The following is a 27,876-nucleotide window of genomic DNA, read 5'->3' on the forward strand; positions in this document are numbered from 1 at the left end:
TCGTTCCATTGACTGCTCCAGTCTGCTGATACTTTCGATCAATTGAAGGGTTTGTGCTTCCTTGACAGAGGCTTGGACGCTATAGGCCTGAGGCTGCACAATCTCATGGATTCTATCTGCGAGGTTTGCCATCTTGTCCAGAGGCTCGCTGCTTCCAGCCAGGATGGGTTGTATGGACGTGGGTAGGTGCTGCATCCAGAGGGTCATTAGGATCTCTGGGGGTACTGCTGCTCTTTCTAGACTCCTCATCTCATTCAACAAATGAGATGGTTTCTTATCGTTCAATTCCACCTGCGATAGGAGTTTCCTGAGTCTTTTCTCGTCTGACTCAGTAAATAGGAAGATGAGTATATGCTTGATCCTCTCATATTTACCGTTGGAAGGTGGGTTGTCTATGAAGTCCGAGACCTGATCTAAGATTTCTGAGTCTATCATGGCGACCACATGGTGATACTTCATCAGATCTGCCGTTATGTGCACCAGGGCAAATTGTCTCGAGGATCCTGAATCAGGTTTTTCGGTTCGTTTTTCAAAACGGGGGAGCCCGTATGGAAAGCTTGTCTACCTGCGACGTTATGCTGCTCTCTTTCTTTGGATCCGGAGCTTTAGATGGTCGGGACGTCGCCATGGCTTTTTTCAATTCAACTGATTCGAGTGCTCCTCCAGGGGGGTGTTCTTTCAGAGGGATCACCAATTGTCCCGTGGTCACAGGATAGGATCGCCAGGCGTTTTCATTAGTTATCTACGCCAACGTGAATTTCCAAACGAAATTCGTAAAACGGGAACTTTTTGAATGGTTTATTGCGACACTTAGAATAAACTTATATCTACTGTGTATAGAGTATTATTGTTACCAGTTGTTGGAGTACATGTAGAGGAGACAAAGCCCAAAAGAGGAAAGAGGAAATTGTTGGTGTGATCAACGATTTTATAAAGTTTTAGTCGAACAATCTGGAATGTATTGCCGGAAATCGTTACGGAAATGTTTTCCCGCCGTTCTTTGAATTCTCTACAGAACCGAAATGTTGCTCTGGTTCGCAGTGCACTGTCACTGTCATTAATAGATGGGTGACAATACACCGCGCTGCTGGCTCCGCCACACAATATTCCGAAGTCTTCCCGGTGTGATGTATCAATCGAGAGATTGCCCGCTTCGAAAACCTGCACCGGCAAGTGACACTGTCAGGAAAGTGTCGATTGCCGAGTGACAGTAACGGACGAACACAAAGAGAAGTTGGTCTTGTGGCAGAGCCAGCAGCGCGTGCAGTGTCACTCGTCTAATAATGACAGTGACAGTGCACTGCGAACCAGAGCAGTATCTCGGTTCTGTAGAGAACTAAAACAACGGCGGGAAAACATTTTCCGTAACGGTTTCCGGAAATACATTCTGGATAGTTCGATCCAAACCATATAAAACCGTTGATCACATCACCAACGGTCTCTTTTCTCTTCCGGGCCTCGCACCCTCCACATGTACTCCAACTGGTAACAATCATACTCTGTACACAGTAGAAATAAGTTTATTCTAAGTTGATTAATAAAACACATCACGTTCCTGTTTGACGAGTTTGGTGTAGCAATCCTATTTCTGACACCCAATGGAAAACGCCTAGTACTTCCAGACCTCGACAGCGGGACAAGTTGTCCTGGTTGTCTACGTGGGGTTTTCAGATCGGCTGTCTAGGAGTGGCTAGGGCGATCAAAACACACGACACAGGATCGTTCACTTATTTTATAACGAAAATAAATATATTGAAATAATAAAGATAACTGACTAAATCAATCAGAATAGTAAGCGTTCAGCAGCGACGTGTATAGCACGAAGGTCGGATCAAGAGTCTGAGGAAGAAGAGAGCTTCCACAGGGCTGTTGCTCCTTTTAAAGGCAACCAACCCTTTCTACACTTCCGGGTACTGTCACCTATCCAGTGTCGCTCGAGTGAGTGTCACTCGTCGGTGCATGTTCCCGGAATCCATAGCTGTAGAGTAAGTAATCCATTACAGTGCTGCTGTCTCCGCCACAATACTCCCCTCCCAGATACGGAGTACCGCCTTACATAACCCCAAAATACAAAATGTCACTTATAACTAGGATGCCTAAAGCTATTACAAATTTTTAAATTTGGAAGTTCAACAGGCATAAATAGCGAAAATCTAGCACAAGTTGAATCGTACCCGCTTCTGACTTGGGTTGTGAATAGGGTCCGATTGGGCATAAGAATGATCATGGGAGGTAGGGTCTTGACTTAGGATAAATGCTGGTTTGAGTCGGTCTTTGGAGATATTGACTTCCCGATGGTTGATTGAAATCGAGAAATATTTTTCAGCTCGTCTAACAACAGGGAAGGGACCTTCGTATGGGGGTTGTAGTGGCTTCCTGACTGCGTCGTTACGAACGAAAACATGCGTGCAGTTGTTGATTTCTGGAGCCACAAAGATCTTCCTTTTGCTATGGTGTTTGCTGGGCACTGGTTGTAAAAGTTGCATCCTCTGCTTCAATTGGGAAACGAATGAAGTGGGATCTGTGGAGGACGGAGCGGACTCAAAAAATTCTCCTGGAAGACGCAGGGGGGTGCCATACAGCATCTCTGCTGGCGAGACACCAATTTCGTCTCTCAAGGTGGCGTGTAAACCCATCAGGATGGTAGGCAGGACTTCAGTCCAGCGTTCAGTTGCATAGGCCATTATTGCTGCCTTGAGAGTACGGTGCCACCTTTCCACCTTACCATTGGTCATAGGATGGTACGGGGTGGAACGGGCTCGTGAGCAACCTAGAAGTATGGACAATGCTGCAAAGAGAGAACTTTCGAATTGACGACCTTGGTCGGTGATGATCTTGCGGGGTGTACCAAATCTACAGATCCAATTGTTGTAGAATGTGCTGGCAACCGTGTCGGTCGACATATCTTTCATGGGGAATGCCTCGGCCCAGCATGAAAATCGATCGATACAAGTGAGACAATATACGAAACCATTAGAAGGGGGTAGTGGACCAATTATGTCAATGTTAATGTCTTGGAACCTAGCATCGGGAGTTTGGAATTGTTTCAATGGGGTGACAGTGTGTTTGTGGATTTTAGCCTTCTGACAATTGGTGCAGGCTTTAGACCAGTCACGGATGTCTTTGTTCATGGCAGGCCAAACGAAACGTGAGGTGATGAGCTTAGTAGTTCCTCTAATGCCTGGATGTGAGAGATTGTGAAACTTGCTGAAAATCGTTCTTCTGAGATTTGTTGTGATAAAAGGCCTGATCTTAGAACCACTAACGTCGCAGTAGATCAAAGAATCAGAACCTGGTATGTTACATTGTTTGAGCTGCAGTGAAGTTGCTTTCTGATTTTTGAGGATCTCTTGTAACTCAGTATCGGTGGACTGGTATTGACTTAGAGCTTCGTAATCTATCGCTTGAGGTGTGGATATTGAAGTAATCCTGGAGAGCGTGTCAGCAACAATATTGCTTTTGCCACTGATGTGTCTAATGTCAGTGGAGAATTGCGAGATGAAATCAAGGTGTCTGACTTGCCTTGGAGAAGCTTTATCAGACTTTTGGAAAAAAGCAAAAGTAAGAGGCTTATGATCAGTGAAAATTGCAAAGGATCTGCCTTCTAGGAGATATCGGAAATACTTGACTGCCGAATAGATGGCGAGTAATTCCCGATCGCATGTACTGTAGTTCCTTTGGGTATCTGAGAACTTGCGAGAGAAAAAACTTAGAGGTTTCCAAATGTTTTCTTCAAATTGCTCGATGACCGCTCCCATTGCGTAATCTGATGCATCGACAGTGAGGGAAATTGGGGCTGTGGAGCTAGGATGTACCAAGGCGGTAGCGTTGGCTAAATCCAGCTTGCATTGGTTGAATGCGGCTAATGCCTCCTCCGACCAGACCAATGGAGTTTTGTCATTCCTCTTGCAGTTGTTATGCATTTGGTGCAGAATGCCTTGATGGTGAGCTGCTTTAGGGATGCATTTCCTATAGAAGTTGAGCATGCCAAGAAATCGTCTGAGTTGTGAAACCGTTTGGGGGACAGGAAAGTCGGAGATGACAGCTACTTTTTCGGGAAGAGGTGTGGAACCTTCCGAAGAAACTAAGTAACCAAGGAATTTGACTTGTTTCTCACCGAATACGCACTTGTCAAGGTTGATAGTTAACCCAAATTGTTGCAAACGGGAGAAGACTGATTTGAGATGTTCCTGGTGTTGTGCCTCGTCCTTAGAAGCGATAAGAATATCATCGATGTACGGAAAACAGAAGTCTAGTTCTCCGAGTACTTCGTGAATGAATCTTTGAAAGGACTGGGCTGCGTTTCTCAGACCAAATTGCATCCTGGTGAACTCAAATAAACCGAATGGGGTTATAATTGCTGTTTTGGGGATTGACTCTTCTGCGACTGGGATTTGGTGATAGGCTCGTACCAGATCTAAGGTACTAAAGACCGTTTTCCCTTCTAGGAAATGCGAAAAATCATGGAGATTGGGGATGGGGTACTTGTCAGGCACTGTGGCTGCGTTTAATCGGCGGTAGTCGCCCACCGGTCTCCACTCACCCGGGGCTTTCTTGGTAACCATATGTAAGGGGCTGGCCCAAGGGCTTTTGGAGGGTCGGCAAATACCCATATCGCAGAGGTATTGGAACTCCTGTTTGGCTATCTGGAGTTTGTCAGGGGCTAGGCGTCTGGCTTTGCTAGAAATGGGAGGGCCGTTGGTGAGGATAGTGTGAGCGGCGCTATGTTTAACGTCGCTTGGGACTGGAGAGAATGTGGTGAGCTTTGGGAATTGTTGCAGGGTATCGGAGTACTTGCAGGAAGAAGGAATAGTGTGAACCGAATAGGTGCTGAGGTATTCAGCTTTGCCTTTGTAATATACATTAGTTTTTTCGTCTATTACCCTGTTGTGCCTCAAATCGAGCAAGATGCCAAAATGGTGAAGGAAGTCGGCCCCTACAATGGCATGGTCGATGCGAGCGATTATGAATTCCCACGTAAATGATCTACGTAACCCTAAACTAATCGTTAACCGTTTGGTACCGTAGGTGGGTATTCGGGTATTGTTCGCTGCATATAAAGCCTGCTGGGATTGGCCTTGTTGATCCCTGATTGATTTGGGCAACAAGGATACGTCCGCCCCAGAGTCGATTAGAAAAACTAATCCTGTTACAGGATCCCTAATCATTAACCTACGACTGACTAGACTTACGTTACTTGAAAGTGTTAGTGATTGATCTGGGTGACGACTTGGTTGCCCCACGTCGCTGGTCACCTCAGGTGACGCGGGTTCTAGTTTTCCCCCTTGTAGGTGCACGGTTGTACACACTTCTTAGCTTTTGCTTTGAAGGTTGAGTGATACCAACAGTGTCCTGTTTCACTTGGTCCTCGATTGGGTGTCTTGGACCTGCTCCTGGGTCTCCTCCGTACTTTTAATTCCTCTATTTGCCTAGAGAGATGTTGTATAGCCTCCACAATAGCGTTCGTGCTTGAGTCCTGGCTGGTCCGTTTAGCCTCAAGAACGTGGGGCTGCTCAATTTCGGCTATCCTGTCAGCCAAGTTTGCCAATTCATCTAGGGGTATGTTGCTGGTGGTCAAGATAGCCTGAACAGACTGTGGTAATTTCTGTAACCACAGGGTTCTCAGCCAGTCAGATGGTTCTGACACAGAACCTAGTCTCATCATTTCATTGAGCAGATGAGAGGGTTTTTTATCGCCCAATTCTGCTTGTGAGAGTAATCTCTTGAGCTTCTTCTCCTTCGAATCAGTATATAACGTAATCAACTTTTGCTTGATAGCCTCATACTTGTCACTGGTAGGTGGGCTTCTCATAAAACTTATCACCTGAGTCACAACTTCGTGGTCGAGGGCTGCGATTACGTGATGATACTTCGTCGTGTCGCTGGTAATATGAGCCAGGGCGAATTGGGTTTCTAACTGCCAGAACCATGCCTCGGGTTCCGCCTTCCAAAACGGCGGGGCTCGTAGAGTCACCCTGTCCACATGTGCGGAAGAGGCTGCGGCATCGGACACAGCGGTAGTGCCGGTGCCCTTGTCCATCGACATGTTTTGCCAAGGCTAATTTCCGGGGTTCTGGGTCTGCGTGGGGCGCCTATCACGTCGGGGTCACCAATGTCCTGGTTGTCTACGTGGGGTTTTCAGATCGGCTGTCTAGGAGTGGCTAGGGCGATCAAAACACACGACACAGGATCGTTCACTTATTTTATAACGAAAATAAATATATTGAAATAATAAAGATAACTGACTAAATCAATCAGAATAGTAAGCGTTCAGCAGCGACGTGTATAGCACGAAGGTCGGATCAAGAGTCTGAGGAAGAAGAGAGCTTCCACAGGGCTGTTGCTCCTTTTAAAGGCAACCAACCCTTTCTACACTTCCGGGTACTGTCACCTATCCAGTGTCGCTCGAGTGAGTGTCACTCGTCGGTGCATGTTCCCGGAATCCATAGCTGTAGAGTAAGTAATCCATTACAGTGCTGCTGTCTCCGCCACAAAGTCTTTAAAGGGGATGTCGGGTTTATAGGTGTTTACGTTTACCGATGGGATTCGGAGTAACGCGGCGTGTTGGTGGTGCTAACGGGGTGATCTATTCTCCCGTTACGAGTTGAACACGCTGAAGGGACCAGTATTCTAACCCGGCGAAGATACTAGTCATAGATACAAAAATACGCGCTGCTACTACTCGACTATCTTTATTTACACAAAACTATTGCTACATTTATTATCACAGTCTGTATGTACTATACCGAGGGTGATAATCGTGGTACGTTACCTCGAGAGAGCTAAGAATATCAGTATGAGAGTTCAAGAGCTTAAAAGCTTTTTTGGTATAAGAGCTTACGGGTACGAGAGATTAAGTGTGTAAGAGTGTAAGAACATAAGAGCGTAAGAGGGATTTTTAGGGTCCTTTTGGGTTTTTATAGCAAACCAACCCTTTCGCTATTTCCGCCCCTGCTACTCGTCAACTGTCACTCCTGTAAGTGTCACTTGTCGGTGCAGGTTCTCGGTGTGAACTACTCTCGAGTGTATAATGCACCACAGGGAAAACAATAAAAAATCTTTCTTTCTGCTCTGAGCTCTCTCGAGGTAAAGTATCACAACGTCACCCTTAGTATTAGTGATATCAAGCTGTGATAACTAGCGCAAATAAAGTGGTTTAGTAGGAAAAGCGCATATTCAATGTACTGGATCAGTTTCTCTGTCGGGTTGAATACTGATCCTTTCTGCATTTCCACCGGGAACTATAAAACAAATCAAATTCGTTTACTCCAGGTACACGCTATGCTGTTACCGACATCGACACATTGGTAAACATACAAACATAACCCCGACACTGCTTTCTGCTATCAACAAAGCGAATTTTTTGTTGAGTTAAACCCAACATGGGGAAAGGTACTAATACTTAATTGTAAAAAAGGAAAAAAAAACTGTTTTTTTTTTAATTTTCAGGTAAAATAGATATGTGTGTGGAAGATTGGATTCATTTCCAACATCATCGTGTATGTAAAATGTCGAAAGTAAGAGTAGAAATTGAAGACAACCAATTTTATGGTCGTTTAAAGATCTATAAAGACCATGTAGTTATATTTCCATATGACGAAGAAATACGCTTGCTTTGTTTCCAACCAAGAGAGCTCCATGGGTTGATAGAGGTGGGTAATCGGGGAATCCAAATAAATCAGCGTTTTCAGAGGCCCCCGATTATACTCTATCTAAAGACCCCAGCAAAGAGAGATGTTCTTATGGAAAGGTTTAAAAGCTTCATAAGGTATGTAATATTCTAACCAGTTTTTAATTTTTAATGTGCAATTCAACTCCATGTGGGGACTCAAGTGACTGGCAAATTTGATTGCTATAACTGATTGCTCATTGTATTTCCAAATTGAATTTTCAACTATCACCTACAAAAGTAGCTGACCAGTTTGAAATCAAAATCGGTTGGGGTATTATGGGTGGGGTAACTTTTTTGTCACACTTGGCTTGGATTGCTTTTTGTTGGGTTTCTTTTTTGTATTTCTCCATCAATATGTCGTATTGATGATCAAATATCATGGGCTTGTTGCCAAAAGTGACCAAGTTAAAATAGTAAGTTCTTAGGAAATTGCATTTTAATATTAAAGCACTTTGTAAAATCAAGAAATTTTGACAAGTATATGAATTTTGGAATATAGATGTATGAGATACTGTATTTTTTAATAAACTTACTAAAATGTAAGTTTTTGAAAAAATATGATTTGGACATTTTATAACGTAAGATAAAATAATTCAAAATTAAGTTGGTCATGAATAAAAAACCAAAATAAAAATAATAATATTACATTTTATTTTTATGGTAAAATTTTCTAAATCACTTATTGGTTCGGGTATGCTCACAGTTTTTTTTTCTTATCCACTGGGATAGATTTATACCAGGCATGATATTTCAGTGGGATGATGTTGTTTAAGCATAGCTTAAGCAGACTATTTTCTTTTCAGGAATTGCTAAAAGTGACATACAATGTCAAAATATCTTTGGGAATTTCAGTCACTCTTCCTTTGCCAAAAACCCTTAAGACACGAAATTTAGGGTTGCTGTAATTATGCTAGAAAAGAATACAACTGGGTTTCGTCTTTTCATATCTCATCACTTTTACCTTTGGACACGAAACTTGATTTTCTAAATCGTCTTTATTACGATTTTTCAAAAAGACTGACGCCAAATATTTTAAGTCCAAAAGTCACAGAATCGTAACTCCTCGACGTATCTTGTCGAGTCGCTTGTCTTATTTTTCACCCTTCTTGAGCGCACCGGCTTAAATACATTGAGAAAGTCATTCGTTCTTTAGATTTCACAATTTTTTTTTGCTTTTTCTATGACACTATGCATAGAGTCCACTTCCATGTAGAAATGGCCTTTCTCTAAAACATTGTGTTGTATAACCTTGATATTGGTATGTCGTATGACGTACAACGGTAATGCAGCAATGAACTGATTATGATTTTGTTTACTACACGCATTAGAGAATAAACTAATCTCTTTTATAACTTGTGGAATTGTTTTAATCCATCTTAACAATGCGGTTCCAATTTCTGCACTACCTCTTTGCGTGGACCGTTTATTTCGGTCCACGCAAAACAAAATAAATTATTGGGAAATGCCGCTTCATAAATTGTGAAGTTATTTGCACATAATTTTAACAAGTAATACATTTGAGATATTCTAATGGCAGGTATCTGAAGTATACTTTGTAAGTCAAAAGTAGCGCTAAAGAAGGTACTATCTATCTTCAGTAGGTCGAATTTTGTCTAAATTTTTCGCATTGATTGCCTCATTTTTTCGTCGTAGATGTTCATTATAGATCTCTTCTGGAATTGTCTTGTTTTCATGTTGCGCACAGATTTCGCACTAGTCTTTTTTGAGGTGAAAAAATGTCATGTCGTAGTTGTTGCAAAATGTTCTCCGCTATGTTATTTCCGACACAAAATGTTCTTCGTTCTCTTCTCTATACCACTGTACATAGAGGTCACACATTTTGCTAATGGACAAACTCGGATCTAGATATAACTTTTTACTACTTTTCCGACAATAACGTGATGCCACAGTCAGAAAGCTTTCGATGTGGATCTTTACATTTTTTATTAGATCATCAGGTGTTTTATTTTTGGCAATGGAAAAGTCGAAACTAAAAAGTCTTATTCGAAACCCATAATAAATAGCGAAGACAATGAAATCACCGTTTTAGGATATTTTAATGCAAATCCGAATTTTTCTATTCAAACTGCTTCTAATGATTTAAGTTTGTTTTTCCATGTCTTAAAAATTTTGATTCCAATATCCTAAATTTGTTCTTTGTGATTTTCGGAAGATGCGGATATCTTTCGTTGAATGTACGGCAAGTTCTCTCCAAAACTTTGCTACACTCTCCACGAATAAAGAATAAATTTAAAATATTACTATTTGAATAAGTATTATTAAAGTTCATGATTCTAAACTGCTGAGCGAACTTATTAAATTGACAATCACATTAACGCATTTTACAGGAAGCAGCCATGTTCTTTTCAAAGCCAACTAAGATACTTAGAATTATTAGTGTACAATATTAAAAAATCGCAAATTAGTGCAAAAGTATTCATTTTAGGTATAGGGATGCTTAATAGTAATCGATTCAGAATTAAATTTAGATTCCAAACATATAAAAATATATGGGGTGTTCCATTTGAAATAAGCGACTTTTTTGCTATCAAAGTTCTTTAAATATGACATATTTTTTGGACACCCTGTATGATATTTATAAAAACTTTTCACATTAACCTAATCTACCATATCTAGTTAACATGTCAGCAAATTTTCGTAAAGCCAGCTTCAATAATAGCTGAGAATTTTAAATTTTATAGAAATGGTGTTTTAGACAGATTTTTCTTTTAAACCAAAATATCTTTGAAACGGTTAGGTTTAGGTATAGGAGTACCTAATAAGAATTTAATCAGCTTAATCCCTAGATTCCAAAAATGCAAAAATATACTGGGTGTCCCATTTGAAATAAGGAAGTTGACCTTGACTTCCGGTATAACCGGAAGTGATATGACCTTCAAAATATTTTAAAAAAGTAGAGTCTATCTGTATTAGTTTAACTCCCAAATATGAAAAATTTAGATTAGTTACAAGTACAAAAGTTTCTAATGAAACAGTTACGTGAATCACCCTGTATATATATATATTTTTTTAATTATAGGACATCAAAAATTCTATTTTGGGTCAAGTCAGTGGCGTGCTCACTTAAAATCCAACGTTTACTTTTCCGCTTCTTCATGCCCAAAATTCAAGAAAAGGTATTATGAATATTTTTTTACTTTTATTACTAAAGAAGTATTGCCTTGACAAACGATACCATTTTATAGGAAAAACGGTTTAATTTTTTAAAAAGTAAAAATAGTTTTTTTTAATGAAATCTACACTACATCTATTTTCTCATTACTCTCTTCTTCATCGGTAGTTTTTTCAACCACCAACACAAATCATCTAACATTCTATCAAGATTTTTTCCTTTGTATCTATTTTCCATCGTCAAGGCTACTTAATGAAATCGTGCACCTTGTTCATCAAACTCAGTAGTCAATTGCTTTTCAAAATAATCCATATGATAATGAAGGAAATGAATTTTTAGGACATACTCATATTAACACTCTGTTCCTTAATTGCTTGTAAAATACGTTCACCTCTTTGTCTGTGTTCATTTTCTGTTTTTACCAAGAAAACCAGTGACAACTTCTTGAATAGCATTCTAAGCAACTAACTGATTTAGATTTAATGAATTAGCAAATTCATCATTTTTCATTAATCTTCTAATATCTGGCCCGTCAAACATACCTGAAAATTATAAAAAAATTATTCATTTTAAGAATTTAATTTATTTTGCATTATTCTTAACCATTCATTGTATTTATTTTTTACCTTCTTTTACTTTGGCAGCACTAAGTCGTGGAAAAATAGATCATAAAGTTGTAAAAGCTGGTTCGTCTGTAGAAAATGTTCTTATGAAATTTTTAATTAGACCTAATTTTACATTGAGTGGTGGCAGCAAAACTTCTTCTGTTGACACAAGAGGTTCATGTATAACATTGGTTGATCGAACATCATAATGATCTCTACGTTTCCAATCACGTTTTTGGTATTGATTGTCTTTATAACGTGTATTCTAAAAACATATAAAGTACATATCCTTCGTATAACCTGCTTGTAAACCACACATTAGAAATATAATTTTCATTCAGAACATAAATGCCACTTATGATTTTCATAATTCACTGTCTGCTATAGATTCTCCACTGATTTATATGTTTCCTTTGTATTTGTATTATAAGCTATTGGAATGTTCGGTTTTTTATTGTTATAATATAATAAAACTGTTTTCATGCAAATTTTTGAAGAATCGATAAATAATCTCCATTTATGAGGAACATATTTGATATTCATTTCATCCATTAGTTTAGGACTATTATTACAATAAACGAACGTACAATTTTCATCATTAGCAGTGAAATATTGTTAAAATGCTGCTTGACGATTACGATAATCAGTTAATCTTACATCTGGTTCTAGTAAATTGTTTTGTTTTAATTTACGTGCCAGATACTCTGAATCATGCTTCAACATATTTATATGTCTTAGTACTTCAATCATCCGCTGTTGTGATATTGGTGTGATGCGATTTTGAGCTTCAAATGGTTCGTAATCTGAACCTACTTGAAATGAGTCTTCAATTGTAGACCCTTTACAAATTTCATCAGGGTTAGGGGTTTTTGTACTGAAATAGTATCTGAATGTTTCGATGGTAGTGTTACGTACTTTGTACCAACATATTTCATGGACCTTCGTTTTCTTCCATTTTTTTCTTTTTAGTTTAAACATACATAACACTTTGATTGATCGTGTTCACCTTAAATGTTACAAATATACAATATAATTTAAGTCTTATCATAAAAACAAATGATAAAAGTGTAAATATGTATTTAATATAAAAAAATATCTGGATCACTCCATATCACTGGTACACCAAAATTCATCGATTCTTTTTCTTTTTTCGCTTATTTAATTAGATAACCATAATAAGTTCTACAAATTTTATACTGGGCCTAATTTACGTTATCTATTACTGGCATTCCACAATGTTGCAGATACATTTCTTTCAGATTGTTATGTATTGTAACTAGACTCTGTTGTATATTATATTTTTGTAATGGATCTTCTTGAAACAAAACTCGGGAACATTTTTGGTAGATTTTATTCCACTCGTTATGACACACACAACCGTTAATCGTTTACAAAAGTAAAGATCTTGGGATTAAACTGACATTTCAATAGGGAGAGCCACGAGTTAATCAGAGAGGTTACAAAATTGCGGATGCTTCGAGTTATATTATTATAATGGTCATTTTACAAGGTTCCGGGTATCTTAAGTACCAAATCTGGGGGTCAGTACCCATAGACGTACTCCGGTTTCAGGCAATTAACAGATGGTAACTTTCTAAATTCTTAACCCGTAACGTCAAGAGAATTGTAAGAAATGGTGATTTACGGGGGTGTTACAGTTGTAGTGAGATTTTGGCAAAATGTGGATATTTTAGACCTTTGCCTTGACGAGGAAAAGGAGGGAAAGTTTTTTATGAAGGGTAACCCTTATTGGAAGATAATTGATTCCCAACATGTGGCCATCCCGGGCATATCACTAAAGTAGTGCAGCCTAAGGGTACATTACATTTTCCACAAACATAACAGTAATATTTTGAAAAACTCAAACATTGATTCATTTTTGATTTTAGTTTCAGAATACTCAAATATTAAAATAAAACACAATTTGTTACTTTGATGACGTTAACAGGAGCGTAAGGGAAATTTATATACAGGGTGGTCTTATGTAATGGTACACAGACTAATGAAAGATACTTTACATAAAAAGAAGAAGATTTGAGTTATGAACCATGGTTCGGAAATCACTATTAATCGAATTACAGGATGCTAAACTTTTATAGTATTTCTCTATTTTTTTGAATAACTTACAATTTCTTAAAGAACTCGTTAAAATTTGGTACTTAAGGGTAATTTGACGACTAGAATTCAGATTTAATGTTTATTTGGTGGTATTTGTTAGGGGGCACCACTTAACTCACATTTCGCATGTCTAATTTCACATAACTTTTTAGCCACCTACTTTACCAATTTGGTGATTGCTAAAATGGATTCTCCCATATTTTTTACCCAAAAAAGATATACTTTTTAAAAGTCCGTAGGAGTCACCGTTTCCGAAATAATTACATTTAAAAAAATCAGTGCCATTAACTATACCCATTTCAATTGATACCCAAAATGTCAATTTTTTCCTTCAGGATGGCCTCGATAAGTTCATGAATATTACACCAGGAAAAAAATCGAAAATATGAAGTTATTAAAATGAAAATTAGAACAATTTATTTAAATACTAATATTTTGACAGACAAGTACCATACGAAGAACAAAAATAAATAACATAGAACTTTAGCACATTAATACCTAATAATAATAATAACAATAATTAGACATGATTAATAAGAAAATATATCTGTTTTGTTCAAATTCACATAAAAACTATACTTATTTTTTGATAATCTATTGACTATATCGAATTGTCACCATAGTTCTAAAACACCCTGTATATCTGCAATATTTTGGATTATCAAATTGTCAAAATTGGACTGTAAAGATTTTACAGGGATGGTACGGTTTTAAAAACTCGCAATAACTTCGAAAAATCCTTTTAGCGTTTTGTTGTGGGAACCTTAAACTTTCATTTCTTTTCAATTTCATCCCATTTTAAATTTCTTGTATCACAGTGTAATGAATGTATTACCGAAGATTTGGTGGCACATTGCAACCAAATCTAGAATTCGGTTAAAGGTTCATCCTTGTGTCAAAACCTTGTGGGTTCAATGGGCCGAAGGCTAAAGACGTCATTGACACCTATGGGGGTAACTCACTATTCGAATTGTTTTCGGTATTGTTCATATTTAATTTTGTCATTTATTTATATAAATTTTAAGTTTATTTTCTGTCGACCGTACTAAATTTCCGAAAAAAATGTGTTTTGACATTTTTGTTTTTAATGTAAGCATTACGAAAAACACCATTTATTTCATCTTTTGTTTAAAGAAGAACTTGCGACATAGAAATCACTTAATTGTTAGGTGAGAGGTTTGAAACAGTCGGACTATTTAATTCCTAATTCCTAGCAAAATGTTATTGTTATTAAAAGTCTTGAAGTTTATTAAATTGTTCTGCAATGTTTTGTGAATTATTGGTCTTGTTTATAATTGAATTTAACATGTATTTTTTTAGGTTTTATCTTGAACAATTAAAAGCCCACACCGATTTTTGCAACTTACAAAATTCAATATTAATATAATGATGTTTTCGTACAATTAATAGCTGAATTAATTTATTTGAAATTTTTCGGCCTGAAAATATTCTTGCAATCTTGGTAGAAAATGTAAAATTCTAAATTTATTTGCTCAACACAACGTTTCTGTTGTGGATTAGTTTTTGTGAACTGATAAGGCGCCTTTGCTCGGAATACGAGTTAAATTCCGGGTTTAAGGAAACAAGTAAAAAAAAATTATTTATTAACTTGAATTACAAAGCCGGATGAATCTATTGCTACTACTAAGGTTAGAAAGCAAAGAATAATTAATTGCCCGGGAAGATCTGCTCCTACTTTTATATATTATTAAATACAACTCTAACAGAATCTAATGTTACCACCTGGAGCGGGGAATTAGTATTGTTGTATGCGTTTAATTTAAATGGAACAATATGTTAATCATATAAGGGTTTTAACAATATAATTCCTCCCCCCTTAAGACGTTGCAAAATGGGGTTGGTGCGAATTCTCAAGTTCGGATAACGCAATTTGCATGTCTACAGCCGTGGTATCCTGTTTCTTATAATTATTGTTAGGTCCAAATTTGGCGCGTGTACGTGGTTGGGTCGATTCACCCTTTTCGATACGATAACCGTGAACTACGTAGATCGTGGACTGGATTGATCGATTATGAAGGACCACCCTGAGTTCGCAGTCTCAGAGACACTGTTTTCGCGTATAAAAGAAACTAAACCTTCTTAACTTAACAAAGGTTTATTGGTAACATTAACAACTATACAATATCGAGAAATGCGTTATTTAAAGAATGTTGACGAGAGTTTAACGCGTACGAGTCCTTGATGAAGTGGCGAGAAAAGAGAGCTTCTTCAGTTTCGCACCCTCCTTAAGTATTGATACGGAGGTGTAACGCCCATAGACGTACCCCCGATAGGGCCCCATTAGCGGCTTCTAGGCTACCTTGTTACGTTAAAGCGTAGCACTTAGAGGCACGATCGCTGGGTTTTTATTGGAGCCCAGCCATTGTATTCGTTTGGCGGTACCTTTAATTTAAATTCGCAATATTAGTCCGACAAAGAATAGTGCTGGAAATCCCAATCATAAAATAACTTCCCTCAGCCGAAGATGGGTGTTAAGCGCTGGGAATTCCAACAGTATTACCCAATGGCTGGGGTTGTCCATGGGCGTAACATCAGTTTGTTAAACTAACTTTAATCCGTGATAAAACAATACGTCGCAAGTCCTAACAATTATTACGATTATTATTACAATTATTATCACTAGACTTAAAATAATATAAGTTGCGGTATAGTCAGGGCTGAAGTGGAGTTCCTGGAGTGGTTTAACTTCTAGGCTCTCGGCTTCTTGGATAGCTGCTTGGATGGTATCGTGGCCAATTTTCTTGACTTTGAGTGCTGTACTCTTTCCTTGTAGGTTTGGGACTTCTATTTTTGGCATTTTGAGCTCGAGGTTGAAGTTGTTCGTTTTTTGGGAGAGTGTTTGGTTTTCGATTGATACTAAACATTTTCCACGGGTGATGAGTGTTTGTTCCGTTATGATGTGGACTTAACTAGTCTTGCCACAATTTGTCGCCGTTGCTATGCTTCCTTTTGGGATGAGTAGTACTTGTCCGTTCGAAAGCTGTCGGATGGTTGAATCTGTGTAGGTAACTTTTACTGCTGGGCATTCTTGTACTCCGTGGTTTATGAAAGTTGGAATACACGAGTCTTTTTTAACTAGCATTTCCTCTTGACATAGGTATATTTCTTCGATGTTTGGACATTCCTTCTGTACGTTATAGAAGCTTTTTGTAGTAAGTAACTGGTAAGGGTACGTAGTTTGTATGGTGTAGTTTTGGATTGGGATACGATACGTTTTATACAATAGAAAAGGTTTTGATTGGACTATTGGTGTATTTATTGTGAATATAATTAGGTCCTTATGTATATTGACACTTGTTGCCATGACTTCGTAATATTCTATTACATTGTCGAACGGGATCTGTTGATTTTCTGGAATGTTATCAAGTATCTGACCTAATTCGTTGTGCTGAAGTATGGTATAATGCATAACGTTTAGTTGCGGGAAGTTTATAGCAAGTTGCAAATGATAAATCAGATCTTTGATTTTCACACATTGGGTATCTATGTTATTTAGAATTAGGTTAAACGTAATTATTTTATTTATATTTTGGTTTTCTATTGAAACATGTTGGATAATGCTTTCTTTCATAAGGCAAAATTTATGAAAGTATCATTTCCATCAGACACATAAATTATTTTTCGATAGATATGTTTGGTCTAGTCCCTCCAGGATTATATATATAAACACACAGGTTCGATGTGTGGGTGTCTGGAGCGATGCTTGTAAAATTGACTCTTAATCTACGTCTTGATACAACAAGACACTCTTTTAAAATCTATCGGACCGCTCATATTAGAAAATAGAAAATCATTAGTAATTAGTGTGTTTTCTTTAATCCTCATAACCCAATAAAACATTATAGGTTTTCTGTAGTATAATTTTCCTATCAAGTTCTATGGTCAGTTCCTTGTGAAAAGTCTTAGTGATATCTTTAAGAACTTGTGCCTGGCTTTTAAAATTTTGATTGATTGTGTAATGTGCCGGGTTGGAATAACTATACGCGAGTCAAAAATATAACACTTTATTAACTTCTCGATAATACAAGAGCGGGAGCGAGGCGTAAAGACCCTTTTATGTAAGTGTTTTGTGAAGATCAGTCTGAAGGTTTCTGCTGGACTCCTCTTAACTGCTTGACTGCCCTATTTATATAAATGATATCTACGTGGACTTTGCTAAAGTACATCAATAAGGGTAGTTTGAACCTTAAACAGTACTGAGACTTTGAGTCTCAGCTAATTACAATTTGATGGGTTAGTTATATAAAGGAATTGTGTTTCTACGTAAATATACATTCTAATTAAGTTCTAATATTGTCCTTAGGTTTCCATGAGAAAATAGTACAAGAAATAATGTAAGAGGTTAATACATATATGATATTATTACGTATGCGTAACCCGGGGTGCTTTACAGTTGAAATGAAAATTTAATATGTGTCATTGATGTGTAGCTGTAGTTTTGCTTGCTAAATGTAGTGGTTAGATACTCTTATTAATTATTTTGAATGTAACCTGTTTTGCAGTTTATATTGTGTTGTGTAATGAATCATTGTGTTTTTTATAGTGACGAAAGCACGTCAGAGTCAGCACCCTCAAGTGCAAATTCAGATTCTAGTTGAACATTGCCCGCCATCCATTTTTAGGGATATTTAGCAAGAATTTCATTTATTTATTTTATTTTTATTTCATTCATTTATTTTAATTATTAGTTATAGTTAGTGTTTTATTATTTTTTAATTAAATGTACCTGTAGGATTTCGGCTTTAGTAAATAACATAATTATAGTTTTTATATGATCTATTATCTGCTAAGACCACTCGGAAAGCAAGCCCAAGACGCACTACTATACCATTTACTATCATCCCTATATGTAAACCATACGGTCCCTTATCAAGGGGACATTAGACCCGTCAACATCACCTTAAATCTCATAAATAGTGTCTATCCTCCACTTTAAACCTAAATATAATAAATCTAAAGCTTTATCTTAGTTATAATATTGGTTGAGTTTTTGTGTCGACTTTAATAGCATTTTGGTGTTCATAACTCAACAGTACCCAAATTCTACAATTAAAAGTCAATTATATTGTTTTTACTTACTTTGAAAGTTTTTTTTTTGACTCTTTGAAGAGCCGGTGGCACTGGTTTTCAAATATGGTTTCTGTGTGCCGATTGACTCTTATAAGGGACAAGAGAAAATGAAATTGTCTTTATTGGATTATGGGTGTTTTGACTTAGAGAAACTTTGCCTCTGGATTGAAGGACTGTATAATAAAACGTTTCTCTTGCACTTCTGGATGATATAATTTGGTACAAGTTTAAATAAATATGGTGATTAAGGGACACTTGCTGTGAGGTCTCCTTACAGTGAGAGAGCTGAAAAAACTGCCCTATTGAATCTTAAATACCACATTCAGGGATCGGCACCCATAGGCGTACTCCAATAGAAACCTTGTCGACAAAGAGGGTGCTCTTAATAGCAGCCGTTAGAAATGTGGTGCTATTGCACGACAATACAAATGGAGAGAAAGTTAGTCCCTTTCGAGGAACCATCATCATTCAAACAAAGGATTCCCCACATCTGGGCATTCTGGAATAATGTCAATTAGTGACCGTTCATAGGCGTCGCCTCTGGGTGCATGACAAAGTACAATAACTAACGTAAAGATACAAAGTTATAATATTAATAGCCGTATGTGAATGTGCTTATCTAATCACTAGGTATAATCTTAAAATCAGTCATGAACATGCCCCCCACCTTGAAAGCGTCCACTTTCAATAACACTTTCTGTTTTAGTCACTATCAGTCTTATCATTACATGGGAGCGGACATATCTTAGCAAAACTTCGCTTTACTTCACCGCGAACAGTCTTTATGGTAGCCACTCTGGCCACTCCGTCCTTGCCTGGATGGACACTTAAGATCCGTCCAAGTCTCCAATTCATCACTGGTGTGTTGTCTTCTTTGATGATAACCAAGGTACCAACCTTCAGTTGATGCTGGTTCCTTTTCCAACGAACTCGCTGTTGCAGCTCAGACACCACCTCCTTATGCCATCTATCCCAAAAATGCTGGCGCATTTGTTCAATCAGTTGGAATCGGTTTAGCCGATTAGTAGCGATCGTCCTTAAATCGGGTTCTGGAAGGGCGACTAAGGGTCGTCCAATTAACAGGTGAGCCGGGGTTAAAGGATTCAAATCGATAGGATCGGTTGAAAGAGGGCTAAGTGGTCGGGAGTTTAATACTGCTTCTACCTGGGTAAGAAGGGAGTACAATTCCTCAAAGGTCAGTACTTGAGCACCCAAAATCCGTTTTAAATGATACTTACTAGATTTAACACCCGCTTCCCAAAGACCGCCAAAATGGGGCGAGCTAGGGGGAATAAAGCGCCATTCGATACTCTCATTTGTCATGGCATTGACTATATCGCCTTGTGTTTTTTGTAAAAAGGTACCGAAGTTTGACAACTCAGACTGAGCGGCCTTGAAGTTAGTGCCATTGTCTGAATAAATTAATGTCGGTTTGCCCCGACGTGATATGAACCTCTTTAAAGCCAAGATAAAGGAATCTTTACTCAAGTCTGATACAAGTTCTAAATGTATTGCTCGGGACGCAAAGCAGATGAATAATGCCATCCAACATTTGGAAGGTTTTGATCCACGACCCTTTCGATCTTTCACTAAGTACGGTCCTGCGTAATCAACTCCACATACCTTAAAGGGGAATTCTGCCAGTAGGCGTTCCTTGGGTAAATTACCCATCAGTGGTGTTTCAATCTTTGGATTATATTTAAAGCACAGGGCGCATTTTCTGTAAGTTAATTTCGCTAAATTTCTTCCCCCAATAACCCAAAATTTGTCCCGTATGGAGGAATGCAACTGCTGAGGTCCGGCATGCAATAGCCGATGATGCTCGTATTGAAAAATGAGTTTAGTGAGCTTATGTTTAGAGTCTAACAGTATAGGATGCCTTTTCTCATAGGAATAATTTGACTCCGTCAGTCTGCCACCCACTCGTAGCATTGACTGTTCCGCCAAAAAGGGCGTAAGTCCCAAAATTCTACTCTTATGACTGAGCTCAGTGTTTGTCATGAGATTAGAGATATCTTCAGGAAACGATTGCTCTTGGGCAATCTTTATTAAGCGAATTTCGGCATTGGCTATTTCCGCACTAGTTAACGCCCCACCTCGCTCTGTGGTGCTGGGTTTACCCTTTGCCGTACAGTTTCGTAGAAAACGAAACATATAGGCCACTGTACGTTTGATTCGATGATAGCTCGAAAATCTTTCAAATGGAAATTCACTGTTATATACTGTGAGAAACGCTCGGGAAATAATTTTCATTTCGGGTAAATTTTCGTTTCGCCGAAATTTAGACGGCCATGTCGAGGGGTTACCTTTCAGCCAATTCGGTCCATGAAACCACATTTCCGATTCTAGCATTTGAGATGGAGTTAACCCTCTAGACAATAAATCTGCGGGGTTGTCCTTCGAAGGGACATGCCGCCACACATAATCGTGCGTGATCGCTTGAATTTCTGCAACACGAGTGTTTACGAAGGTTTTCAGTAGATTTGGAGAGATTTTTAACCACCCAAGTACCACTGATGAGTCACACCATAAGACGCATTCGTCAAATTTTATATTGATAGAGGATGTGACCTTTAATAAAAGACGAGATAGCACCAACGCACCGCAAAGTTCGAGTCTGGGCAGAGTAAGGGTATGAAGCGGGGCAACCTTGGCCTTTGCGCATAGAAGTCTAACATGCACATCTCCATTTTCATCAACCGACCGAAGATAAATGCACCCTCCGTATGCTGCTTCTGAGCTATCGGAGAATCCATGTATCTGTACCTTAATTGCCCCCGTACACCGAACATATCTGGGTATCCGTAAGGTATTTAATCTTACAAGCTGGTTTCTAAATTGTTGCCAAGCGGTATGAATGCTGGTGGGAACCGCTTCATCCCAGGATAGTTTTTCTAGCCATAAAGCTTGCAATAGGATTTTCGCTTTGATGATACATGCTGCAAGCAGTCCCAGAGGGTCAAATATTTGTGCCGTACCAGCTAAAATCGTGCGTTTGGTGACTGGAAACTCCTTGGATATTGTACCTATATTATACGTCAGGGTATCAGCCTGACAATGCCATATTAACCCTAACGTCTTTGCTGGCTCGTTTTCGCCAAAGTTCAACGTTTGATTTGTCGAATCAGAAGATTCGACGTACCTCAGTGCGTTTTTCTCATTCGAGAAAAACTTACGCAGCTTGAAACAACCCTCGTTCAATATATGAGATATGTCGCGGGCAATTTCGGCCGCCTCTTCTAACGTATCAGCTCCTGTTAAAAGATCGTCCACGTACATGTCATTTTTTATAGCTTGTGACACTCTTGCATTTGATTTTTCGCATTCAAAGGCTAATTGGAACAAACATCTTATCGCTAGAAACGGAGCGGAGCTTGTTCCATAGGTGATCGTCTTTAGTTCGTAAACTTCCACCGGTTTCTGTGCATTATCACGCCATAAAATCCTTTGTAAGGACCGTTGGTCGGGTTCGATCAGAATTTGCCGGTACATTTTCTCAACGTCGGCGGCAACTACGTACCGATGCTGCCGAAACCGCAATAGGATTGACATTAGATCCCTTTGTATGGTAGGACCGATCATCTGAAGATCGTTAAAACTGACCCCGGTCGACGTTTTCATGGAACCATTAAAGACAACTCGAAGCCTTGTTGTTCTGGCTTCGTCACGTACTACGGCATGATGTGGCATATAGTATGCGTGCTTATGTAGCATTGCGCTTGACACCCTTTGCATATGCCCTAATTTTATGTATTCGGTCATGAATTCGACATATTGAGATTTTAGATTTGGGTTTGAATCGAGTTTTCGTTCGAGCGCAAAGAATTGCCTTTTTGCTTGATGAAATGAATCACCGAGATCGTCAGGAGAAGATTTGAGCGGGATGCGTACTAGAAACCTTCCGTTTTCTAATCGGACGGTGTGTTGATTAAAATGATTTTCACACGCTATTTCTTCCTCGGATTGACTAGATTGAGATGAAAACCCTTCTTCTATCTCCCAAAACCGCGATAATTGATTTTGAATGTCAATTTCTTGTGTCAAGTGACAGTACATATTATTTTTCGGGTGACTAGGAAATGTCTCAATCGATCCTGAAACTACCCATCCCAGTCTTGTTTTCTGTAAAATCGGTTTATTCTTTCCGAGAGAGATCTGACCAACGCAAATCAGCGACCAGAAAACTTCCGCCCCGATTAACATGTCAATTTCACTAGGTTCACCATACCCTGGATCGGATAATTTTATGTTCGAGGGTATGTTATAATTTTGTGTGTTAACACGTACACTCGGCAAGTTTCCCGTTATGTTAGGAAGTACTAGACACGATATTTTTCTTTTGAAGGCATTGTACAACGATTCGATTATGATATCACACTTGTGTTTTACACTCGACCTTAGTTGATTTAAACCTGTTACAGTCATGTTGATTTCCTGTTTATTCAGCTTTAATCTTTCAACTACCTCTCCACGTATGAAGTTAGATTGAGATCCTGAATCTAATAGTACCCGGATGTTAATTGATCTCTTTTCGGGAGTCGAAACTTTCGCTAACGCGGTGCTAAGAAGCACATGTGCTGGATGAGCAGAATTCACACAAAGAGTGCTAGTTTCTTGTACCTGACCCGATCTCTTTTCGGTGGACGCATTGGAGCCCGGACTATTGTTCCCCGTATCATGGTTTCCGGTACCCGAAATATTAGATCGGGTTCCAGATTGAAAATTCTGCGAGGGATTAGCGTTGAGACGCCTATCCAAATGTAACAACGTGTGGTGCTTTAATGAGCACCGTTGACAAGGACGTCCCCTACACACTTTACTATGGTGTCCGAACTTTAAGCAGTTTATGCAAAGTTTAAGTTCTTGTATCCGTTTGATACGTTCTTGTACGTTTAGACTTGATAATTTTTCACAATTTGCGGTTACATGCTCTTGGTTACAAATTGCGCAATTTGACGTCCCCGTAACTAACCCTCGTACTTCCCTTTGCTGCCTGTATTTTAATTCATTCTTGGGTTCTTGTGCCTGAGTCTGGTTCATCTTTATTGTTTCTAATAAAACAGCCTTATTCTTTAAAAATTTCTTCATATCCTCCAGAGACGGGGAGGTGTTCTCAAGATCCCTTTTCGTTTTATATTCCTCCCATTCCCGTGATGTGACGCTGTCTAGTTTTGAACTTATCAGAAAAATGATTAACGTGTCCACGGTGGGCTCCTTCACCTGTTCGAGGCATCGCATATGTTTAGAGACCGTATCTATTAGCCATCTTATACGCTCTGCCGAAGCCTTTGATATAGATTCGATTTGAAAAAGAGCTTTTACATGATTCTGAACTAACACGCGGGGGTTATTGTACCTTTCTAACAACAGCATCCACGCTACTTCGTAATTGCTTGCCGAAAATTCCAAAGATTTTATAACCAACGCCGCAGCTCCCATCAAGCTACCTCTCAAATAATGAAATTTCTGAATGTTACTCAGAACCGTACTAGCATGGATCATTGATTCAAATGTGTCCCGATACTCTAGCCAAGTTTGAAAGTTACCATCAAATTTAGGTATGTCTATGGGAGGAAGCTTAACATTTGTATCATGAGAAGCATTACGCCTAATCGAGGTTGGAGATGACGCAGACTTATTATTACTTAGGTCATTTGATTCTTGCAAAAAAGTTTCTAAATGATGTTTAGCTCTAGAAATTAAATCAAAATATTGGTTGGTAAATAAGGTGCGTTCTGCGAGATCTACATCCGCGCTATTCTCCTCACTTTCAATTTTGGCTTGAATTTCTTCATACTCGAAAAGGACGTTGTCCAAGGCATCTATTCTCGTTTGAAGTTGTCGATAATCGAGCTCTGTGACTGTTTGGTCACTTAGCTGCTTCTCAAATCCTCCCAAAAAGGTTTTGAAAAGGGTCATTTTGGATTTTAATGCCGCTCTTTTACGGATACTGTTTGGTTGAGCCATTGTACAATATTCAGTAACCTGTTCTTAATTTATTGCCCTCTCCCTTGTTTAGATTCCCGCTGTACACTTCAAGAAAAGGGCACTGTAACGTTTTTCCTTTTCTTGGGTACCTATGTACTTTTGGCACCAATCCTTGAATTTAGACCCAAGGATTTGATCACCGTTTGAAATTGTTTCCCTAATCACCGCGTCAAGTCAGCATAAATTTCAGAGGATAAAGGGATTAATTGGAACCGACTCACCCAGTATGATTTGCATCTTGATTTTGCCGTGCTCCGTTTCCCAGCTGCGTTCTCCAGGTTTTTCTTGTACTGTCTTTATCACAATGTCTTGACACTTTCTTGACGACGTACTAACTTTCGGCACCTTTGGTTATCAACACAATTTCACCGTACAGCCCTGCTTCTATCCGGCTCGAAGGACCATGTTTTGACTTAGAGAAACTTTGCCTCTGGATTGAAGGACTGTATAATAAAACGTTTCTCTTGCACTTCTGGATGATATAATTTGGTACAAGTTTAAATAAATATGGTGATTAAGGGACACTTGCTGTGAGGTCTCCTTACAGTGAGAGAGCTGAAAAAACTGCCCTATTGAATCTTAAATACCACATTCAGGGATCGGCACCCATAGGCGTACTCCAATAGAAACCTTGTCGACAAAGAGGGTGCTCTTAATAGCAGCCGTTAGAAATGTGGTGCTATTGCACGACAATACAAATGGAGAGAAAGTTAGTCCCTTTCGAGGAACCATCATCATTCAAACAAAGGATTCCCCACATCTGGGCATTCTGGAATAATGTCAATTAGTGACCGTTCATAGGCGTCGCCTCTGGGTGCATGACAAAGTACAATAACTAACGTAAAGATACAAAGTTATAATATTAATAGCCGTATGTGAATGTGCTTATCTAATCACTAGGTATAATCTTAAAATCAGTCATGAACAATGGGATATAGAAATAAAAGAATCTAAGAAAGATCGCTTCTGTTAGAACTCTAATTTCTTCGTTACAGTCAGAAGGCACGTGTTAACGGTCAAAAGATCTGTAAGGAACTAGCTACTAACGACTCACACTTTTACCACTCATGTGTATTAAAAAGGTCAAATACTGCAACCGTTCTCTTGATTTATTGTCCCGGTCATCTGGTTTTTATATGGGTGAAATATTAACTTCAAGTTAAAAAAGCCCAAAAATCCACACCTTCTTCTTTCTTCCGTTTTAAGAAAAAGAGTCATAAATTGAACAAACTTGACTCTTACAGACAATAAATTTGAGAACATAAAGACTATTGAATTTTGGACGGGAACACTTGTATCAGAAATCCAACACAGTTAATTTTCGACACTGCATTGCGAGCATTATTTTTTGGTCCAGGAAAAAGTTTTATGATGTTGTGGGTGCGAATTCGTACTAACAGGTTATTCCTCTCTTTTTTCCACTTAGCAGTTTTATCCTTTCCAATATAGAAATTAGTCTTCTTATATTTTTCCTCACCAGACTTATCTGAATCAGAAGGATTTTCATCTGCACCTGAAGAAACTTCTTGCTCAAATCCTGATTCATGGTCGCTATTTTCCAGAAAATCGTCCTCTGATTCATCTTCGTTGTCATCTGGAGGGCTTTCTTCTCCACTTGAAGCCTCTTCGTACCATCTCATCCAAACGGTAGGATCTCCACTGGTTTCCAAACGTGCTTTTTTAAATTCAGACATTTTGAAATCTGACATAATCAACAATACGATTATAAAAAAACAAATTTATGCAGTATACAATTCAAAGAACATACCGAAAATATTTATTGTTGTTAAAATGCAAACTGCACACACTGCAAAAATATTACGTGATAAGGCGCGTGGATTACAAATGTAATCCAAACGTCTTTAGCAGTCTCTCAATCTTGCAAACGCACCTGCTCCCATCTAATTTCATACTAAATAGGAGCACGCATATATTATCGACAACTACTCTAGTTGACAGTTCCGAATGTTAATTAATTTTCAAATAGCTGCCATAAGGAAATGATTGGACTACAATGGTAGTCCACGTGCCTACTGGAGGGTTAAATAATGACAAAATGTTGGTCTAAGTATGAATCAGGAGTTTGCTTAGCTGGGCAGATTACGAACTATATTTACGATCACATGTCTAGAGCGAGTACTGGTCAAAGAGAGCAAAACTACTACGCTCATCCTTTAAGTACTAAACCCGAGGAGCTCCAACCAGGGGCGCACCACTACCAGGAGCCCTTACGGGCTATGGCCGTGCCTGATATCATAAATCGCAGCCATCGGGTGAATACCTATACAAGTCGCTTTTATTGAAGTATTGCAGATCGCGGCAATGGCCCAATTTAGAAAGTGTTAAAGAGCGGGTAGGTTTTATTTTTAATGAAATACACGCACGTGTCCTCAAACAACTTTATTCTCGCCTTTTTAGGAATCGAATGCCCAACATACCAAAGATGCATCAGGGTCACCCCCGAGGGCATCTGTTTATCTTCAAAAGAATTAACACATACCATTCCACCTTCTTCCCACGCTCGCAACCCTCAATCATTCTATTCACACTTATGTTAGGACAAAACTGATATTTGAGTCGTTTTCTGCATTTTATGTTTCAGCCAAGATGATAAACAGACTCTCCATCTTTACGACTAATGGTTTATTCTAATTTAATATAGGGCTAAACAATAGAGGGTATATACATATGTATTTGATTATGGAAACTAGTTATAATAAAAGCTTCCTTTGACGAATAGCGTATTTCTCAGCAATGAAGAGCCCTTTGATATAGCCTGATGGGTACGGTTGCTTGGCGCCCAGATGGAATCCTCAAAATAAGTATCGATATACATGGGCGTCACTTAAAGGATGAAAGTACGAACAAAATAACTAAGCAAACTATATCAGAAACAATAACCTAAAGCCCTTAACATACAGTTGTTGGAGTCTTAAGGGAAAAGCCTTCTGACACCAGGTATTCTTTTGTACGTGGGTACCGCCACGTCAAATCAGGACGATGGTCGAGACAAAACACTACCGTAACGTCAACAAATCTATATTTAAGAATCTGTGATAACTATTACTGAACTAAGTGCGTTAGAATCTCAAGTATCAATTTGGAGGAAGGTCGGATCTTTGTTTATTCGTAGAGTTCCACTCTCAATCTGCCCAAAAAAAGGACGCAGGGAAAACGAGCAGAATTTGGTTTCGGCCCATTTTGTTCTAGTTGACCAATCAGAACACAAATTTGGTAGGTTCCCACGAACTTAGGATTTTTAGATTGAA

The 27,876-nt window shown here is 38.6% G+C and overlaps 1 protein-coding gene and 1 long non-coding RNA gene across 3 annotated transcripts; both read left to right on the forward strand.

The window, feature by feature from the left end:
• The first annotated feature begins 2,127 nt into the window (after positions 1 to 2,127).
• On the forward strand, positions 2,128 to 2,747 carry LOC136413255 (uncharacterized). The gene is made up of 3 exons (XR_010752464.1): positions 2,128 to 2,232; positions 2,327 to 2,619; positions 2,680 to 2,747. It is a non-coding gene; the product is annotated as an uncharacterized lncRNA (long non-coding RNA).
• A 4,235-nt stretch (positions 2,748 to 6,982) lies between these two features.
• LOC136413250 (uncharacterized) lies at positions 6,983 to 27,277 on the forward strand. 2 transcript variants are annotated; one of them, XM_066396676.1, is made up of 5 exons: positions 6,983 to 7,086; positions 7,273 to 7,392; positions 7,450 to 7,768; positions 26,739 to 26,960; positions 27,026 to 27,277. In XM_066396676.1, exons 2-4 carry the CDS (start codon positions 7,383 to 7,385, stop codon positions 26,908 to 26,910), a joined length of 501 nt encoding a protein of 166 aa, XP_066252773.1. In that variant the 5' UTR covers positions 6,983 to 7,086; positions 7,273 to 7,382; the 3' UTR covers positions 26,911 to 26,960; positions 27,026 to 27,277. The 2 variants fall into 2 exon arrangements, with proteins under 2 accessions (XP_066252773.1, XP_066252774.1); XM_066396677.1 differs by lacking the exons at positions 26,739 to 26,960; positions 27,026 to 27,277 and adding an exon at positions 18,093 to 18,484.
• The last annotated feature ends 599 nt before the right edge of the window (positions 27,278 to 27,876 follow it).

Source organism: Euwallacea similis, chromosome 13 (assembly GCF_039881205.1).
Source record: "Euwallacea similis isolate ESF13 chromosome 13, ESF131.1, whole genome shotgun sequence".
NCBI classification, from domain to species: Eukaryota; Metazoa; Arthropoda; class Insecta; order Coleoptera; family Curculionidae; genus Euwallacea; species Euwallacea similis.

Coding starts and splice junctions, on each gene's coding strand:
- LOC136413250 (XM_066396676.1), top strand. Junction 7,769..26,738: donor AGGTTTAAAAGCTTCATAAG/GTATGTAATATT, acceptor TCACATGTCTAG/AGCGAGTACTGGTCAAAGAG.